This window comes from Drosophila subobscura, chromosome U, assembly GCF_008121235.1.
Source record: "Drosophila subobscura isolate 14011-0131.10 chromosome U, UCBerk_Dsub_1.0, whole genome shotgun sequence".
Taxonomy (NCBI): domain Eukaryota; kingdom Metazoa; phylum Arthropoda; class Insecta; order Diptera; family Drosophilidae; genus Drosophila; species Drosophila subobscura.
This window is the reverse complement of record NC_048534.1, coordinates 14,934,355-14,953,909: the sequence shown is the minus strand read 5'-3', so window position 1 is coordinate 14,953,909 and position 19,555 is coordinate 14,934,355. Positions and strand designations below refer to the sequence as shown.

The 19,555-nt window shown below is 36.1% G+C and overlaps 4 protein-coding genes across 4 annotated transcripts; 1 reads left to right on the top strand and 3 right to left on the bottom strand.

Moving 5' to 3' along the window:
• Positions 1–381: 381 nt before the first annotated feature.
• On the top strand, positions 382–7,456 carry LOC117900657 (ALX homeobox protein 1). Its single transcript, XM_034811092.1, is given in 6 exon segments — positions 382–798; positions 2,325–2,539; positions 2,541–2,621; positions 5,116–5,176; positions 6,913–7,205; positions 7,263–7,456. Coding segments are annotated over 6 exon segments (1,200 nt in total). The 5' UTR covers positions 382–419; the 3' UTR covers positions 7,434–7,456.
• A 564-nt stretch (positions 7,457–8,020) lies between these two features.
• Positions 8,021–13,408, bottom strand: LOC117902330 (alpha-N-acetylgalactosaminidase). The gene is made up of 6 exons (XM_034813623.1): positions 13,367–13,408; positions 11,782–11,942; positions 10,528–10,702; positions 9,759–10,190; positions 9,098–9,460; positions 8,021–8,143 (listed from the first exon to the last, which is right to left on the bottom strand). The coding sequence occupies exons 1-6, from the start codon at positions 13,391–13,393 to the stop codon at positions 8,024–8,026; spliced, it is 1,278 nt and encodes a 425-aa protein (XP_034669514.1). The 5' UTR covers positions 13,394–13,408; the 3' UTR covers positions 8,021–8,023.
• A 2,465-nt stretch (positions 13,409–15,873) lies between these two features.
• On the bottom strand, positions 15,874–17,818 carry LOC117902331 (repressor of RNA polymerase III transcription MAF1 homolog). The gene is made up of 5 exons (XM_034813626.1): positions 17,697–17,818; positions 17,015–17,389; positions 16,717–16,960; positions 16,379–16,656; positions 15,874–16,022 (listed from the first exon to the last, which is right to left on the bottom strand). The coding sequence occupies exons 2-5, from the start codon at positions 17,113–17,115 to the stop codon at positions 15,968–15,970; spliced, it is 678 nt and encodes a 225-aa protein (XP_034669517.1). The 5' UTR covers positions 17,116–17,389; positions 17,697–17,818; the 3' UTR covers positions 15,874–15,967.
• Positions 17,819–18,504: 686 nt separating this feature from the next.
• Positions 18,505–19,487, bottom strand: LOC117902333. Its single transcript, XM_034813628.1, has 2 exons — positions 19,140–19,487; positions 18,505–18,654 (listed from the first exon to the last, which is right to left on the bottom strand). Exons 1-2 carry the CDS (start codon positions 19,464–19,466, stop codon positions 18,595–18,597), a joined length of 387 nt encoding a protein of 128 aa, XP_034669519.1. The 5' UTR covers positions 19,467–19,487; the 3' UTR covers positions 18,505–18,594.
• Positions 19,488–19,555: the final 68 nt, after the last annotated feature.

Here is a 19,555-nt window from a genome sequence, read left to right as displayed (position 1 = left end):
AGGAAGAGCAATTTTCCATTTTTATGGAGGTGTGAACATTAAAATTCATAGATCCTACTCAACATAATCGTAATCAAATTTAAAATAATAATAATTTTCTATAATTATAACATCTGTTGTGCTATCTCCACATAAATGTAAAGATGTAAAAAAATGTTGTTTTTCTTTTAATATGTACATATGTATGTACATCTCCCATAAAATAGTCCCAAAGATGGGATAAGGAGTCACTTAATGACATGCGCAGAAGTAAAGAGCGAAGAGGAGTTTCATGATATTGTGATTAGGCACGCTATTGGCGGTGCTTGTAAAATAGTCGGAAACTTAGTTTCGTTACAGCAACTTAAGCTAGGCAATATAAGATATTGATATAGATATTTTAACTCCAGTGACTTTGACCGTTTGCAAAAACCGGTGCAATGGAGAAATTGGCACAGTTTGTGACAAAATCTTTCGAGTATAGTTTAATAAATAATCGCGTTAATGATTTGTTTAACTCAATGACCGAAGTGCAAATTCAAAAACAGTCGGAAATTAAAACTTCTACCCTTGTAAAATCCAATAATTCGGTCGAAAGTTATACCGATAATTACAATAGTGATGACGAAACTGTAGATATTGATATCACTGATTTCTCTGTTGCGGAAAATAATGCAATTGGAGATTTACAGAAACAATCTCCTAGTGATACATCATTAGAAAAACACTCTTTAAGCCAGAGTAAATTTAAAACAAATGTGGCGAAACCAAGAAACTGGTTAATATCGGAGGATTTCCAGACGGAAACCAGGTCAGGAGGTAAAAGGAAACAATTTGTATGAATCAACCAAATCTCACAATGGAATAAAGTTTATTTGTTCGAAAGCTGCGGATACTTTTAAAATATACGCGTTATGTATTGCATTGCACTGCAATGCTGAACATTTACATACATATGTACATCTCGTTTGAACGCAGGGACTGTAATCGTCACAAGTTTAATTAAAAAATTATACAATAATGATTCACTTCCAAGTGGTATTCGCTCATTTACAACATAATAATTGGTTTAAATTTGTACTTTACAACTCAACCAATAACACTACTCGACAAAATTGAACTTTTTTTCCCACAAGTAACCAAACAAATTTTTACGGATTGATTTGGGGCATTGTAGAATTTATAATTATAGCGGTCATTTTTTTCACTTAAATAGCTTTAGTATCTTACATCTGGTTGCAAAGAACTTTGTCATTCGAAAAACTAATTGATGCAGCTAGAAAATGGCCCAAGCACTTTGTGGTTTCAGCTTACCGCCTGGGAAAAATAACGCTTTCAAAAGCACAAATGTTAACTTTTACGATATTTTTTAGAAAATATTAACTTTAAAAATTCAGGAAAAAGTAAAAAAAATAGTATATACCCGGTCCTCGAAAAGTAAATAGTATATGTACATACATATGTATGTACATTGTATTTGTGGTAGAAAATTGTAACACACAGAAGGAAACGTTTCCGATGTTATAAAGTTTGTACATATGTAGTATATATTCTTGATTAATATCAATAACCGCTCGATATACATATGTATATATGTATGTACACAGGTATTTTAATCTGTCCGTCCGTCCTGATGAGCGCCTAGCACCCAGATATCATAAGAGCTAAAACAACCACATTTTCCTTCCAGACTTCTTGAAAATCACACTGTTAAAAGTATATTTAAAAATTTGGGCACGTCCCTTTTTCATAAAGGCAAATATATCTCACATCCACAATTTTAGGGAGGACAGAAAACCCACGAGGAGAAACGATGTGAGACGCGATGTAACGCGTCGCAACTTTTGTCCCCAGTACTTCGTCCGTATTTGTATATTTACATGCATATGTATGGAATTTTTACATGTACATACATTTGTCTACCTTGTGATTTTTTCAATATTCGTTGGGTGGAATGGCGCGGTGCAAAATTTTGATATACTCTTGTAACTGTGTGATACTTGATTGAGTGTGATTTAACATGAATTTTCACACAACATTTGGTTTCTCTAGCTCCCATAGTCTCTGAGGACTTAGTAGGCATCAAACAAGTCGTTAAGACGGGAAAACTCGCTTAATGAAGACCAAACAGTCTGGACAGTTGAAATAACAAATCACTAATATATGGTTCTTACTTAATAGGAATGTTATTTTTGTCAAACAATTGTTTGTCGAATATTTTCGAGCACACTACACTCAGACCTTCTCCTTCGCGACATACCCATACAATGTGAACCACCCTTCCGAAACTGTGCATAGAAATTCTACATAGATATGTATAACAAAATAATAAACAAATTTTTCAGAACTAATTCCTGGTAATGTAAGTGACTCTTCAGACGACAGTAGCACCACAAAATTTGCATCTGATGAACTTACTATGGCCGAAAAGTGTAGTTCTAAAGATCAAACTACAATTCGAGAGCAATTAAAACATCACTCATCTATAGTATGCAGTAATAAGCAGCGTCGATCACGTACAAACTTTACACTCGATCAACTTAACGAACTGGAACGACTTTTTTGAAGAAACACACTACCCTGATGCTTTTATGCGAGAGGAATTGAGTCAGCGATTGGCTCTTAGCGAGGCCAGAGTGCAGGTAATTATTTAAGCAAAGGTCATATATTTTCTGCATATTTAGATGTCTTAGAAAGTGTCTAAAACAACCCTGCTAAGCACCCTGAGCACAAATTTGTTTTTTACCCGGTACTCGAAGAGTAAATAGGGTATGTTGTATTTGTGGTCGAAGAAATGTGCGTAACGCACAGAAGAAAACGTTTCCGACCCTATAAATTACATATACATGTACATATATACATACATATATTCAGTATCAAAAGCCAGAAGCCAGAAGCTATTTCTGTCTGTCCGTCCGTCCGTCCTGATGAGCGCCAGCACTCAGACGCTATATGAGCTACATCCATTATATTTTGCAGCTAGACTGCTGTGCTATCACAATGTGTCATATGAAGAGCGCAAATCAGTCATATACACAATTGTAAAGATACAAGAAGATTGTATGGTCAAGGGTCAGATTGTATCATTATTTTAGCCAGAATGATGAAAATAATTTTCAGTGGCTACCCCCTACACCTTCTAGCAACTCTGACCTCAGATATGTATGTATGTTCATATGTACATAAAAACGTATGTATGCATGTATGTATGTATGCATGTATGTATGTATGTATACGTAAACTGACTGAGTACCGGGTATACAAGTTGTGACGCGTACAGAGCGTATCACAGCGTTCCTCCTCGTTTTTTTATATATTTATTATACTTGTACTAATGACAAAAAGACAAATTGTCTGTTCTTAGCAATTGCAAAGCAAAAGCAAATTTATTGAGTCGAAGTTTTCAACCACCATCGTTCAAGGATATATGGGATGTTAAGTGGTGTTTCCCACCCTTCGTCATATGTATGAACGGCAAGCAAGAAAATTGTTTTAGCATCAGGGGGCCGATTAAAGGTTAAACACTCAATCAGGGCTGCTCACATTAAACGGCTATGTAGGTTTTACACTTGCTTAGAAAATTACACTCAGAAAAATGTCGACTATACAAAATATTCAATATTTCCGCCGCTGATATAGTATGATACGAATGAATATAATAAACGAAAATTTCTAGGAACACTCATCAAATGGAAAGGTGCTAATTAAGAATATATGTACATACATATGTGCATGAATGTTCATAGTTACATCTGCACTACTTAAATTATAATCTGTGATTAAGGCCTGTCGTTTGAATCGAAAGTAAAGCAGGCTGGGAATCAGATGTTGTTGGTAAACAGTGCCAGTTTGAAAGTTCAACTGAAATTAAAAGGGAAGAAAGAAAAAGTAACAGAGCTGGTCGTTGCATTGAGTATGCATTCGGGACTTGCCAATAATGCGTACGGTTTGCCAAAGGTCCATTATTGCCAAAAGAGAGAAAATACTAAAGAATTATTTAATTTACAATATTTGTTTGACGCCGACGACCTATTTCAAACATTTTTTACGTTTTCGAGCACAGTTTTTTCTAAAATTTTACAATTTTGCCTTGTAAGCAATATATTTTGCTGAACTGTCTTCCAGCTGTTCTCTCAGTCCGCTCTATTGCAGGGCTCTCAGTATCGCTCTATTCAATGGAGTCTATTGATATTAACAACAACAAAAACATTTGATAAGAACAACTGGAGAGCTTGTGTACGAGTGATACGCTTTTGTATAGATAAGCGCTCACAAACGAGCTCGCAAGCGAGAAAACAATTAATTTTAGTTGTTGTCTCGCAAAATGTTCACAAACTAGCTCGCATGCGAGCCTGTGGGCGAGAAATATATTTTTGTATCACAACAAACTTGGACCCGAGCAGAGGGCGCACTTTTCACAAGATTGAGTGTGTGAGAAAGAGTTGATATTTTGTTCGGCGAAAAATTCAGAGACAGAGGCAAAGTGTAAAATACAAATAAGTTCATTAAAAGCTTCTTTCGCCAAGTATTGGTCCAATAAGAGAGTAATGATGTGGCGAAGTTAGACTTCTGGCGTGGCCTTGACACAATTTTAGCAAATAGAAGTGCTCATGCCTATTTCTCCAATTTCTTATACTTTTTATAAATTCTACAGATGCATTTAAACCAGTGTTCGGCACTCACACTTTCACAGTCCAGCAGTGCGTTTGTAATTTACCAACCACTGTAATACTGATCTAAGAATCTGGAGCAATCAAAATTTACACATCCATACTTCCGACACCGCAACGGGCTAAAATCTCTCACAATCACAATTTTGATGTTAGGAGAAAACTAAAAAACTAAAGTAGTAACGGGCATAACAGTTGTGACGCGTTCCAGTGCATCTTACAAGGTTCCTCTGTTGTTTTTTATTTTTATGGGGATGAATTTTTTATTTCATTAGTATATGATACGAGTACTGAATAATGGGGGTTGGCAAACGAACGAAGTGAGTTAGCAGGAGGCTTGCCCACTTTTTAAATACACTTTTCATTTGGAAAATTATAGCTTAATAAATTGTATTAAATAAAAACTAACGTACATTCAAGGGTATACAAAAATTAAACTATAAACTATTTACATACCTACTTTCAGGTTTGGTTTCAAAACAGACGGGCAAAATGTAGAAAACATGAAAGTCATATGACTCATAAAGGTAAGCTCAAAAGATTTTCTCGATCAAAATGTATGTACTTAAATAGAGTTAGCTTAGAGGGGCGAAACTTATAAAAGCTAATCTTTTCACTAGCTGCTAAGTTAGTGTAAATGAAAGGCTGAGCCGTTTTGATATAGTATTGAAAGACTAGGGGCAATCTCCCTGCCAACTCACTTCGCTAACTTCTAATGATATAATAAATTCATCTCCATACAAAAGCGAAGAAAAACTTTGTGTGCACTTTATACGCGTCACAACTCTTCTACCCAGTACTCAGCCAGGGCATATGTACATACATATGTACATACATATGTACGTATGTGTTTGAAATACACTTGTAACATTGTGATGTTACTGAAGTTACTCTAGCTCTCGACAGGTGGACAGACGGACAGACACTGCTATATCGAATCGGCCATTGATGCTAATCAAGAATATATGTATGTACACCACTTATAAGGAGTGTCGGAAACGATTCCTTCTGTGCGTTACGCACATTGCTCCAAATACAATATACACTATTTACTCTTCGTGTGATTTGTGTGATTTGTGGTCGGAACTAAATAAGTATGTATGTACATACATATGTATGTGCGTACAGAAGGAAACGTAATTTGATAGAAATGATAAGTTCAAATGTACATATGTATGTACATATGTACATACATATTTTTAAGGACCTTATCTTTAAAATCAACATCACACAGCTTATACCACTGACTGCAACGACTTAAATAAAATTAAATGATTTCACAGTTTTCCAGAAACATTGTAGTTATTTGTTATTATTTAACTTCATCCCCCAACCATTCATAATCAAAGCTAAGCCAATTGCATCTGTCTTCCCCTTTTTATTGCTTGAATATTTAATTTAATTAAGCTGGCAGGGATTTTTGTCGTTGTCAAAAAAAGTGTAAATACTGCAGAAGGGAATTCAATTTGTCGTAAAAAAAAATTGAGCAGATGTGTGTATGACGAACTTTGCTCTAATTTTCAGATTACATACATAAATGTACATACATATGTAAATATGTAAATTCTCAATTTAAATAAGAATTTACGTATATGTACATATTACACCGAATTGAGGTCTGTCCATTGGAATCTTATGATTTTGGGGTCGCTGAATCAAAATCTGAGGTACATTTTTCCCTGAGGAGGTTGGATCTCTAGAACTTACTTGTTGAATTAACTTACGGATGGAAAACTGCATTACATTCTTGATTTTGGGATAGCTGATTACGAATTCAATATCAGTATTCTCTAGGCTCTAGGCTGTGTCGAGTCCATTAAGGAAGTTTAAAGACCATTTGTTGTAAAATAAAAATTTAAACCTCCTTATTGGGTTCAGGTTTGCGAAAAAGGCAAACCTTTTTACCTTGCCTTATAATGCCTGTGATCTGCTGTAAAATCTTGTTGTGTGGTTTGATCTATTTTTTGGCAAGAGATTCGTGAAAAAGCTCACTTTAATAGAAAATACAAAATGCAGTACAAATAAATATAAACGGAATTTATTCGGTTATTAATTCATGGTTAAAATTAATTATGGCCGAAGGCCCCACCGCCCCACAATTAGGTTATCATAGAGACGGGCGAACGGTCCGACGGAGCTTTCTCGCTCTTTCTAAAAAAAGGTTTATAAAATTTGGTTGAAAATATATAGCGAGTTTACTTTTGAAACTTGTTGAGCAGAATCAGTTGATTGGCAATGTACATATTTATATTTATATTTATAGGAATCGCATTACGCAGTCGAAGCCCTTCAACAATAACTTCTTTGGAACCCTGCCGCATGCATCCATATGTAAGTTTGGCGACCATACAAAACACAATAGTTGCATCGATCCCTGTAACTGCGACCACTACAAATCCACAACCGGCGAGAAATAAAAACATTAGTAAAAATGTTACCGAAGACCCTACATATACCACAGCAATAACAAATTCAGGGACTAAGAATTTATCCAGCACCGTCGCTGCAGCGTTTTCAGCATTTGATCCAGCCCTTATTTCGGTAGCCGCTCATCAGGTAAATAACATTAAATAATGACCACATGTTGTTATTTCACGTATAAATGTATTTCAGTATGCTGCTGCAATAACCAATGGAAGTGGAATTTTCTCGGTACCACAGTATTCAATAAATCTCGCTGCATTTGCCGCAGCTCACAGCAAACGTTCAAGTATCGCAGATTTAAGAATGAAAGCAAAAAAACACTCTGAATCTTTAGGGTTTGAATCTGATATCTTTCATTAGTAAGATCCTAAATTACTTTTAAGAGTAACCATTTTAAGAAAAAACTAATAAATATTATAGTATTTTATTGTTTTACAAATGTACAGTGTATTTTATTATTAAATAAAGCTTAGTTTTTCAAAAGTTAAATATTTACCCGATAAGGTATTTATGTACGTATATTCCTGATCAGCAGCAATAGCCGAGTCTATATCTGTCTGTCTGTATATCTGTCCGTCCACGCACTCTATTTTGTGAGGTGTGTGCCCGCTCGCGAATTAGTTAGCAGCAGTTGAACGTTCCTCCTCGTTTATATTTGTCGGAGAATTCTTTTAATGGCTCAACTCAGGCAGAATATTACAGACGCTGTTGTCTGACACGAAATTATTAGCATCAGCTGTTTTTTCATGGATGGTGGATGGTGCCAACACAAAAATCCAACGCTCTCTGCACCATGCTTACAACCAGATGGAAGGTTTGGATCCTTGAGGAACAAAAAGGTTTGATTATGTCGAGTAGTGTAATTTACGCTTCAATTCGAAAAATGGTTAAATAAAGTCGTATCATGTAGTTTATTTTAAAAACAGTCACTATTTTATTTGAAAACAATATTACATCTCATTTGGTAACTGAACTTCTCCTTTCAACATCACAACTCCAGACGGATTAACTTTTACTTTGATTTTAGTATTAGGGTATAAAACGCCATAGTCCACATTTTCATAGAGGTCCTGAAAAAAATATTTGTAAATCTTTAGGTAAACTGCTAAACTTGACCGTGCATAACTTAACGAGAACGAGAGAGCGTTAAACACAAAGACAATAAAATAGTAAGTAATTCTCAAGAATTCGAATGGCAGTCTAGAAACAAGATATTGACGACCGACGAAAAAGAAACCCACCCCGGTTTTGGTGACTCACTTATGAGAGCGTATAAATACAAAAATTAGAATGCGCTGGAACGCACGAGCCTCAATGTGCATTAGTGAATCCAGCAACACGGAAAATACAAATCCTTGCCAAACTTCATATAAAAAGAACTGCTCCAGGAATTTTTCATTTGCCTTTTCGATTGAAATCCACAGATTCTCTATCGAGAGCGTGTGTGTAATGAGGGAACAGCTGATAGACACGGCAGGCATATATGGTTTACAATTATTCCTGGAGGGAAAAGTTAAAATTGAAAGAAACACCAAAAACGTAAAAGAGAGTTGAAATAGATCGTCGAAGTCAAACAGCTGATTTATCACGCCAGCCCTTTAAAATAAACAACAAAAACAATATTAAATACACCTTAACTCTTCGAGTACTGGGTATAAAAATAAAGAAGGCAGAAAAGGACGAATCGAGGTTATGGTGGGGTTACGATGTTTAGGGCGATTACGGTATGAGCGAAGCTGCGCCAGCAGATCGTCCTGCGACGCGACAAAGTCGAAGAACCGGCAGCGGATGTGGCAGTTAGGTGGTGGTTAGGGCATTAGCCTCAATCCCCGCAAGACCCCAGACCACTCAATTTATGTGGCAAAAATGCTACAGACCTGTCAGCCAAGCCGATTTCAGACGGTCGAAAAAGGGTTATTTTTAAATTTCTATTCTATTCTTTCTTCTTCTGTATTCACTCTTAATGAAATTTTGTTACATACAAATAAATAACTATTTGAATAAAGTGGTCCAATATTATTTACCTCTACTCGATAGCCGTAGAAATGTATAAGTCCTAGTTCTTTCAAAGTAACCGATATATCCGATGGCGTACCGTCAGATCTTCTATTAATAAAAGCAATTGCATAGGAGTAGAAGTTATTATTAAGTGGTCCGATAGGCTTTGACCAGATTTCAATTCCTTTATGTTTGTAAATTCTTCTTCCTTGTATTCCCAGTGGGTCCTGGTCGACAGCAATTATTTTTCTATTTTGTAAAATACGTTTAAACTGTGGACGAATAGTTCTTAAATCCACAGACATTAAAAGTGGAGCAGCCAAAATAGACCAAATTGCGAACTGGGTTTTTGCTTGCTCGTAGCTTAGTCCGAAGTTTCCAATAATCAACTGCAATTAGAGTAAACGGGTTGGTAAATATTAATATGTTCGGATAACATTTTGGTTCGACTTTTCCTGATTTGTTAAATCATCAAAAGAAATCATAATTTTTCTATATATAAGATACTTCAGTTATGCAAAAAAAAAGAAGCGTTACATAAAAAGAGTTTAAAAATAATACCAGTTTTTTTTAATTATTTTAAAACAAGGTTCTGCCAGAAAAAAAAGTTGTTTAAATAAATGTATGGCATAAGTCTCTTAGAAAAAGTTGGGTTGGTTGAAGCCTAAGTAAAAAGTTTAAGTTTACCATGTCTGGATCATTCCAATGTCCAGGTCCCGCATTTGGTGCTATCAAATCTTGATTATTTCCGTAATAGTCAATAATATTTTCAACTGACGTCCAAGAATCTTGAATGTCATCATAATTCCTCCAAAGGTTACAGTAAGTTTTCACTGCAGAAAAATTCGGTTGTATTCCGGCATATATTTGATAAACAGGCCAGCTGCATGAATATACCATGGCCTTTCCGGTACTATTCAGAAGTTTTCCGAACTTGGAATATCCCAAGTCCATTTCATGTGGCAATGAGTAGCAACCATCAAGTTTAACATAGTCAACGTTCCATTCAGCAAATTGAAATGCGTCTTCTTGTTCATATCCGATGATACCTGGATATCCAGCACATGTAAAATTACCATAATCCTCATAGATTCCAAATTTTAGGCCTCTTGAATGAATCTAAAAAATATAAAAGATACAATAGATTATTTTAATTTTTACCATTTCCTGCCTAACATATTTAATCTAATTCAATTTTTTTTTGCTTCATCTGCCATTGACTATAAATTGAAAAAAAAAAGATGAGGAACGTTGTGAGAGACGCTGGAACGCGCCACAACTTTTATACTTTATACGCACAAAGGTTATAATAAGTGACATCATAGCTCATTAAAAAATGTAAAAGCATTTATAATTTCAACGATCTTCAAAATTCCGCCCAAGGAAAAAAATCAGAGACAGAATACGATTCAATTTAAGCTTTAGGGTATATTGTTACCTAAATATAGTTACTTACATAATCTGATAAAGCTTTTATTCCATTTGGGAATCTTTGGTGATCAGCTAATAGCTTTCCATCGTGACCGCGGTGTTTTTCTAACCAACAATCGTCTATGTTAATATATTCGTAGCCAGCAGTAGCATATCCATCAGCGACAACAAGATCAGTCATAGTTTGGAAAAGTTTTTCACTGCAAAGTAAAAAATTTATCAATGCATCCTACAAAGTTAGAATGGTTTATGGTTGGTTATTAATGGCTGAATGAACGGTAACTAATTTTAATCATAAATTATATCTAAGCTTATCTACAATACAACAATTTAACTCTGTATTGAGCGCTTTCGAATAATAGATATATTAAAACTTGTTTTTAATTTTCCCAGGCATTCGTCCCCGGTTTCGGCGTTCTACTACGTTCTACTACTCCATGTACAGGTCCAACATTTTTTATTTATGAGGCTTTGAAATAAATAACTTATTAAACGGATGAAGACTGCTGGCGAATTGCAAGAACCAAATGACGATCGGTTGAACTCAGAGAGACCTTTCCTTTTAATGAACGCCGTATTTTCTTGCTGCTTACTTCCACAGCTACGTGGAAAATTTCATTTTTTAAACCCATGATAGTGAAAGTTTTTTAATTTTCCAATTTTTCCCATCCTTTTCCTTGCCGATTACTTTGCGACTGTCGAAATTTGATGATGAGCTTCGTAATATCCGAGCAATTGCCAGTTGCTCAATTTGGTGCTAGAAAATTCGTGTGGAACTACCGTGCACCGACTAGTTTGTGCACAAGCAATATAAACGGTGATGGACTACAACGAGATCGGCAGGAATTGTGGACGAAGGCATTCATTCTCTCTGAGTTAACTAATAGGTTCTCTCCCGTGACTCCACATCCTACAATTAATGAAGGCATCACAAATGCCAACTCCCAGGACACGTATTCGATTTTTAAACCAATTGGATCCTTTGAGCCACGTCAATGCCAATTAAAAACCTGCTGTCGCTGCAAAAAAATTCCATAAAATAGGGATTCCACAGATTTTCGTTCGTTGCGTGCGTGCGTGGAACAGTGCGATATCACAGTAGTCTGCATGCAAAATGATTTGCTGTTGCTCTAATAGTCACTGATTGGTAGGCACTCATCAGGACGGACAGACAGAGAAAGACTCGGCTATTGCTCAAAAACATATATTCTTTATTGGTTCACTGCTTTACATACATGCACTTCAAGCACAAAGAAAATAAGAAGACAAGTTAACGTACCTTATGCAATTGTCAGGGTCGTTTACACAGTCCGTGTTGCATCGGAATCTTTCCCATGAAAGCCATCCCATGGGTGGAGTTTTAGCAAGGCCATTATCCAGGCTGTAGCACGTTGTACTGAGCAAGATAATAATCCAAGGAGCAGCAAACATCGATAGAATCTACATTTTAAAGGAAAATTAGTTAAACGTGAAGGAACGTTGTGAGTCGCGTTCAAAAGCGCTACTACTTTTATACCCGTTACTCAGTCAGTACACATGCATGTACTATGTACACATGTAATCATATGATTTCTATCAGAGACTATCGCCCTTTTAGCAGCCCTGGCAGAATGTGCCAGCGAGAGAGAATGTGCAAGAATAAACATGCTGTTGGAGGGGGTTTGGATATAATAATGGTCCACTCTGGACCTTTTTCGGGGATCTGAATGTATATTTTCAAAAAATAATAAGGATACATACATACATAAACATTTATGTATGTACATAAGTATGTACTGACTGAGTACCGGGTATAAAAGTTGTGACGCGTTCCAGCGCGTCTAACAACGTTCCTCCTCGTTGCTTTCTGGTAACTTCAAAATTGTGGATGCCACGGGTTGTCTTGGCGTCAACTAATTCTCCGAGAGTATAAGAAGAAATTTTGTGTGAAGTCTGCTCTGATAGCACACTGAATCAAGTTTGTTTCAAAATTTCGCCCCTACTCCTATCAGACCGACAAATGCGACATTCTGCAGCATCCACAATAGTGAAGATACGAGAAAAAAACGCAGTTCCATAGAGAATATATAGAATTCCATATTTATATGATTCCCGAAGAAATTCAAATTTATTTGCAGTAGCGACTTTAATCGCAACTTTAGACGCACCTCACAACGTTCTTCCTTGTTCTAATTATTCTCACAGCACCTATGCCAATGTAGCTAATTGTTTCAGTATCAGCACGAAAACTATGTGTTGTTAACTTATATGAGTCTCAATTCTCCGATCAGTTGCATCTGCTTGCTGTCCAAGTTTGCGTGCGGGTCGCAACCGGACCCTGCCCACAACTGGCAGCTCTCCCTTACTACATTGCCTACTACGGTACTGCTCCCAACATTAAGAACGAGCAGCTGAACATTGTGCGAGTACCGGGACGCGGTTTTAGAAGCGCCTCACAACGCTTCCCCTCGTTTGAGATGGCAACATTGTGTTTTAGAAGCCTGTAAGAGCTGCGCTGCCACTAGGTACACCATAATCCAAACAAGCTCATATTTTTATCTCGCTCTCACTGCATGTTGTTCCCGTAAGGCTATTCCTTCTCTCTGATAGTGTTTCTAATTAAGAATATTTAAACTTTCTGGGCTTGGAGATGCTTTCTTCTGTGCTTTAGAAAATATGACAATTTTTTTTACATCTTTCGTAACTACATATAAAACATTTTTTTACTCTGATTGGAAGATGCTATAAAACGATGTAATATGTTTATAACATGTTACAAAAAAGCATATTGATCTTTATATATATTATTATACGAGTATTAATAATATATTATTAGAACACAGAAATATATTAATGTGTGCGAGCTTAGAGTGACTTATACGTACTCTCAGGCTAAATATATTCTCTGTCATTAAACTCTTTACGTACACTACTAAAAAATGCAGGGACATCAATGTATGGTACACAGCTATGATTTCTACTCGTGTGTACAAGTGCAGTTCAACAACGAAAAAAGATTTATAAAATTGACTCCCAACGTATTTTCCGTTAAAAAATATCCGCGCAGAACAGCTGTCTTAACAACATCACCCTCCGCTGCTCTGAAACATTCTGACTCTGTTGATCCCGTGTTTCCTTATGCGGTGGAAGGTTTGCTTCTTTAAAGGGGATGATGCTTCCAACCCATACAAATGTTTGCCCGTGCGCATCTCTACTGGTCCGTACCTTGAAGTTCTCCCATGAATATGGAATTATCCTGTTGAAATATTTCCACTTCTTTCGACCACTTAGAGATTTTTATAAATTTGTTAGGGGCAATATTGTGTTACAATTTATGTTCCATAATTTGTGGTGAATGCTTGGAGCTATCCATTTTATTAGGACATCCTTGAAAGCACATTTAATGTCGAACAGGGTTGATATCACACATATATATATTTCTAGAAAACGAGAGCCGAGATATTTCTGACTCCAAATAAAAATCTAAAAACACAATTTAACACATTTTCTTTCTCCTAAATTGCCTTTATTGTCTCAAGGACGGTAAAGCAGCCTGCCTCTGCCTGGATAGATTTCCCCTTTTTGAATCCTGTTTGAGCTTTTCATTTGTGTGAAACCACCATATTCGGTTGGCAACTTTTTTATCAAGGACTTTTAATAAGCATGGGTGGAGTGAGTTTTGGCGATAAGAAATGAGAGACGTTTTCTCAGCATTAGGCTTTCATTTTGGAATAATTATGCTAGTTTTGTAAGCTTGTGGAATGACTTATATTAAATTATGTTTTCGGAATGACCGGAAACGTGCATCCCAAATAATGAATGCAGAGTTTTTTAGGGAATTGTGCACGTAGTTGCACGTTGGACAAAACCGGGAATATGCTGTAAGAAATCAAATCAAAGACCTGTCGGGGGAGCGTCTGGAGGGATCTCGAGCATTTGAAGTAACTGAAGTGGATTACTGTGGACCCTTCTACTGATCAGAAATCCGCACGAGGAATGCGATTAAGTGCTAAGGCCATACATATGGAGCTCATTGAAGCGTTTCACTTGTGCTCGAGGAAGGCCGATTCAAATTTGGTCGGCCAATGCGACACAATTCGTTGGGCCAAGAACGAGCTGATGGAGTTGAAGAAGCTTTATCTGAGCCACTCTAACCTGAACGAGGTCATGAATCCTGCTTGGCTGACTATCGACAGGCACTGCATCCCGCCGCGCTCTCCGTACTTTGGCGCATTGTCTGAAGCGTCCGTAAAGACTGCATCTACTGTACTGCTCCGTTGGGCATCCGTCCTTAGCTTCCGCGAGCTGCGTACTTTTGATCTGCCAGATCACGGTAACACTTACTTCTCGCCCTTTGCTCTCGCTTTCAGAAAACCCTTGTGACTTAGATGTTCTGACTGCTGCTCATCTGGTCGAAGTTGTGAAGTCCACTCAAAAGTCCACCAGCTGAAGACGGAATCTGGACCCATCAGGAGGGCCGTTACTCAACTGTGCCTGCTGCCCCTTGATCAACCTGTTTAAAAACGAGCTTCCAAAGGGAGTCTATGCTAATCTCTCGCCGCATTTTGATCTCACTCTGCACATTTATCTGGGCGGGCAAAAAATAGAGAAATTGGCTTCACCTAGGCGACGGTATAAATAAAATAATTATAACGATTAACCAGAATTGGTGACTATTATAGTTTGGACAAATATACATAGGGGAAAAAAAGCTTGGCATCTCAAACAGAACCAATCAATACTTTCTGATGAGCGTAATCTTCGAATGTGAAAAGAAGGAACAAATCGGTTGTCAATGCTCTAGGGCCTAGAGTGTAGGCCCTTGTAAGTACTTGTCGGCGTTGTCGGTCATTTTCTCGGATAGTGTCAATATTAATGATTACCACATTCCGTCACGCTCATTTTCATTATCCTGTTTGCAGGGCCATGCCAAGGAATATTTGCGCAGTGCGCCCCCAATCACCTTTTTTATTAAAAATTTGATAGTTTCGAGTCCCAAACGGCGCCCCTAAAAGTTGGAGCCCGAGGCAATTAAAAAACTACAAATTTAAAGTTTTTAAAATATATTTACTTTCAGTACGCATCTTTAAGTATTAAATATGATAAGCCATCGAAGACATAGCAAAAAGAAAACCATATAGAAGCTCGAAATTCTTCAGTAAATGAAATTTGAAGCATTCATTCGAAACTATTTTGATTATAAACTAAAATGTACAATTTAAATGAACTATATTATTTTTGAACGTTTTACAAATAATATTTTGTGTGTTTTAATGCCAAAAGTTTTGTTTTTCATTTGTATTCCTATTGCATTATGCATTCCTAGCAGAACGTACATGTACGTAAATGCCCAAATTCTAACATTTTAGCTCTCCCCCGCTCTCTTTCATACATTTATAATATCCGTTGTTAACTGTTAATCAATGGAAATGTTTTGGGAAAAGGCGAAACACCAATTCAATAGGGAGTGATTGTGCTGGAATTCCTTAATAAACATCCTCTTCCATTGAAAAGTCCGAAGTTTCTCCAGCATAAAGAGAGCTGAAATAAAAAAATATACAGTGTTTCTCATAAAAGAAATACGGGGCGCGTGCAGAAAAGTTACTAAGCCGAACTGCCTGCTGAGCTAAACACTGTTTCAGAACAGCAACCAGCACGTTCGTTTGAGCTTGAATTGATTTAGTTATTTATCTAGTTATTCTCTGATGATTTATATTAAATATTTCCATGAATTTACGAGGGCTGTTACTTAAGTTTCAGGCATAGGGCACTTTCATTAGCTTTAAAAAATGTATAGAAAATTGTTTAAAATATTCAAAACTAACCAAGTAAGCCAGCCTAGCAGGCAATTTTAGTGTACTCTCTGCATTCGCGCTCTCTAAGAGATTAAAACTTACTTTACGGCTCGACTTGTAAAAAATACAATTCGTTTTAATTTTTTGTTATAAAAAAAATAGTTGAAAGACCATAAGCAACCAGGTTCTCCAAATGGGTCTGAACTTAAATCTGGATTATAGCTATATATGTCGCATTCCGATAAGTTCACCTCGTCATCAACGGCAGACCACAAAGGCTGGCGCAAGACTTGATACTGATCTCCCGCTAATGCTGATAGATTTGAGTGAATAGAGTTCATGACCCATTGCAGAGAGGGTTCTTTGCTAAACTCATGTGACTAAGAAAATAGAAGAAATATTAGAAAACTTCATAAGCGATATAAGTAGAAGTTCCTTACCTTTGCATCCGAAAAATCATAATCTGGCTCAAATGAAGCGTTCAAAGTTGCAATTAAGTAAAACAAAGTTTTGCGCGAAATAGTATCGCAAAGAATGATGCCTTCGTCGCCGGATTGGCTGTTGCGACAAAAATTAGGTGAGAAGTCGGCTAATGTTTGTGGTGGCGATAGTGCCTGAAGATCGTGCCCATGGGTTTCCGCCGTAAACCGCTTATATAAAGCTTTGTCTGCTGCAACCATTTTGCTGAATAGACATAATAGGTAAGTAATATTTATATTAATTGTTCTAGTGACATACCAGGAGTAGCTTTCTATGCGTCCAAAGATTGTGACACCGCTTGTGTGTATGGAAAGCGCATTATTGATGGCTTCAAAACGGGAACTCTCTAGCAGCTTCATGATGATCAATAACTTGATGATGTATAACTTGTAACTCCTATTTAACACTGCTTGAATAACTTATTCGCAAAAACGTCTTAAACTGAGACCGGACTTATTGAACTTTGCGGTATATTAACATTTCTTGTTTGATATGTCTCCAATATAAGTTTTCCCCAGGCAGGACACGACTCAAATATTCTGAGCATGGTTTCCGGATGTATTAAGTTTATGTTTCACCTTCAAATGTGTTTTTGTAGCTGAAGACTTGAGTGCGAATTGATAAATATGACACCTTGAAGTTTGAATAAAATAATTTATAAATAGTTTAAGGTTTTTTCTTGTTTTCAATATCGATTTATAGTTTTGTTTGATGTGGATTTATAAATTAACTAATACACACTTTTATATACATATGGGAAAATATGTACATATGTACATACAAACATATATATGTGTGTAGATTTTTCAATGCGACTAACAATAAATGGCGTTCAAAATGTTTCTTCTTTGATTAACACTAACAATATTGATACAAAAGCAACACAGTTTTTATTGTATAACTATGAAAGAATAGACAAGTATATTAAATATGTACATACAAATGTGTATATGTGTGTACAGGAGTATATAAAAACAAACTCCTAAAGGTTTTAGTACAATCGTACAGTGTACAATTTCAACTGCAATATTTTGAAATGAAGCAAAAGGTACTTATTTAAGATTTTAACATTTGTATCCACAAAACATTAATTAAAGACGTATTACGTATATGTTTGAACATATGTATACATATATTGTATATTCAACTAACATAAGACACTTTTAAGTGGTTCATAAATGAACCGTTCATTAATGTGACCAGAAGATCTTTTTTTACCCTTTTGCACCACAATTTCGGCCTATTTACACAGACATGAGTTACATATGTGAGTTAACTCAATAACTCAGAATTGGCGTTTAACTTGCACAAACTTGAGTTAATGAGTTTGGCTTCGTTTTTCTTCCAAATACATCAAATATTGTTTAATAGAATTTGTCAGCAATTTTGGAGTACCCAAATTATCCCAGATAAATAACAACACAGTTGCCTGAGAAGTGTAACCGTCCGGAATGCAGTTTACACCTCTGGTCACACTATGCATCCAGCAAAATATATTGCACAGCTTGAAGGTTTAAATGAAATATAAGAAACTGTTTAATGCAATTGGATCGGAGGATGTTTATTAAGGAAAACATGCACAGACACTCACTATTGAATCGATGTTTCTCCTTGTCCATTGATTCACAGTTAGTAATGGTTATCATATGGACATGTATAATAGAAACTAAAAAACTAAAATGTTAAGTCTGGAATACAAATGAAAAAGAAAACTTTTTGCCAATAAAAATACGAAATATTAACAAAAACTTTATTTAAAATGATCTTAATTCACTAAAATAAACAGTTTTGAATGAAAATTTAATTATCGAAATAATTTCCAGCTTTTATTTATATTCCTAGGTGTTCTCTGTTTTGTCCAGTCTCGGCTTATCCAATTGAAGACTTAAAGATGCGTACTAAAAGTAAATATATTTAAAAAACTTTAAATGTATAGTATTTTTATGCAATATTCTTCTATATATAAAGCTCTCGAGTCACGGTGTTTGTGACTGAACTCCTCCTTAACGGCACGACCGATTCTTTTTAAAATTTTGTTTCACATTAAGTATGTACATAGGTCTGCGAGATTTCCGAATAAAAAAATCTACGGGATCTTCTCAAAAATCGAGTGCAATGGCTTGAGGTCCGTATGCTAACTAAGTAAGACATAACATCTGGAGAAAACATACAAAGGAGTCTACCCAAGCATATTACAAGTCTGATGAGTGGGTGCTACGCATATAGCTTCAAACACAAACCTAATTTGCCTAAAGCATCAGCAATTGTTTATATTTTTGTTGATACCACAGAAATACACTTGTAATAGTGTTAAAACACAGAGAGTCTGGATACAACTTTTGCTATTTGTATTTGTGATATGCATTGAAAAACATTGACTTACTTCGGAAAATATTGGCAATGAGCCTTTTTTTAGCAAACTTTCGCCAAAAACGTTAGAAGTTAGGATTTTTTCCACGTTTTTACAGTCTCGAGCCATTGTAAAACTTCGTGTCAAACTTAGCTTCTGATAGGTTACCGAACGATTCAAAACATTGTAGAATTCATAATTTGCTGGTGGAGAGCATGAACAGTTTTTGTTAAGCCAAAACTCATCAATTAAAGAAGATGCAATTTCAAGCGTTCGATTTAAGACATCTTTAGGTATTCTCTTGGGTGGAAATTGCCCGAGCCGGAGCTCACGTTCTGCTTTGCGTCCTCCGTTTTTCATTTTATAAACAATAATAGTATGCACTCTGGAAGCCAAAATAACATCGATAGGTTAGCATTTATTGAAACAGTGAATAGTGACATCGAAAA

What these genes read in the sequence shown, in the direction of transcription:
- LOC117902331 (XM_034813626.1), bottom strand. Translation starts at nt 17,115, where the DNA reads ATGAAGCTGCTAGAGAGTTCCCGTTTTGAAGCCATCAATAATGCGCTT. An exon ending in CGCATAGAAAGCTACTCCTG is followed by an intron (nt 16,961 to 17,014) that starts GTATGTCACTAG and finishes ATGTCTATTCAG; the next exon opens with CAAAATGGTTGCAGCAGACA. An exon ending in ATGATTTTTCGGATGCAAAG is followed by an intron (nt 16,657 to 16,716) that starts GTAAGGAACTTC and finishes CTATTTTCTTAG; the next exon opens with TCACATGAGTTTAGCAAAGA.
- LOC117902333 (XM_034813628.1), bottom strand. Translation starts at nt 19,466, where the DNA reads ATGAAAAACGGAGGACGCAAAGCAGAACGTGAGCTCCGGCTCGGGCAA. An exon ending in CATTGCCAATATTTTCCGAA is followed by an intron (nt 18,655 to 19,139) that starts GTAAGTCAATGT and finishes ATTTACTTTTAG; the next exon opens with TACGCATCTTTAAGTCTTCA.
- LOC117902330 (XM_034813623.1), bottom strand. Translation starts at nt 13,393, where the DNA reads ATGACAGAGAATATATTTAGCCTGAGA. An exon ending in GACCCTGACAATTGCATAAG is followed by an intron (nt 10,703 to 11,781) that starts GTACGTTAACTT and finishes TTTACTTTGCAG; the next exon opens with TGAAAAACTTTTCCAAACTA. An exon ending in TAAAAGCTTTATCAGATTAT is followed by an intron (nt 10,191 to 10,527) that starts GTAAGTAACTAT and finishes TATATTTTTTAG; the next exon opens with ATTCATTCAAGAGGCCTAAA.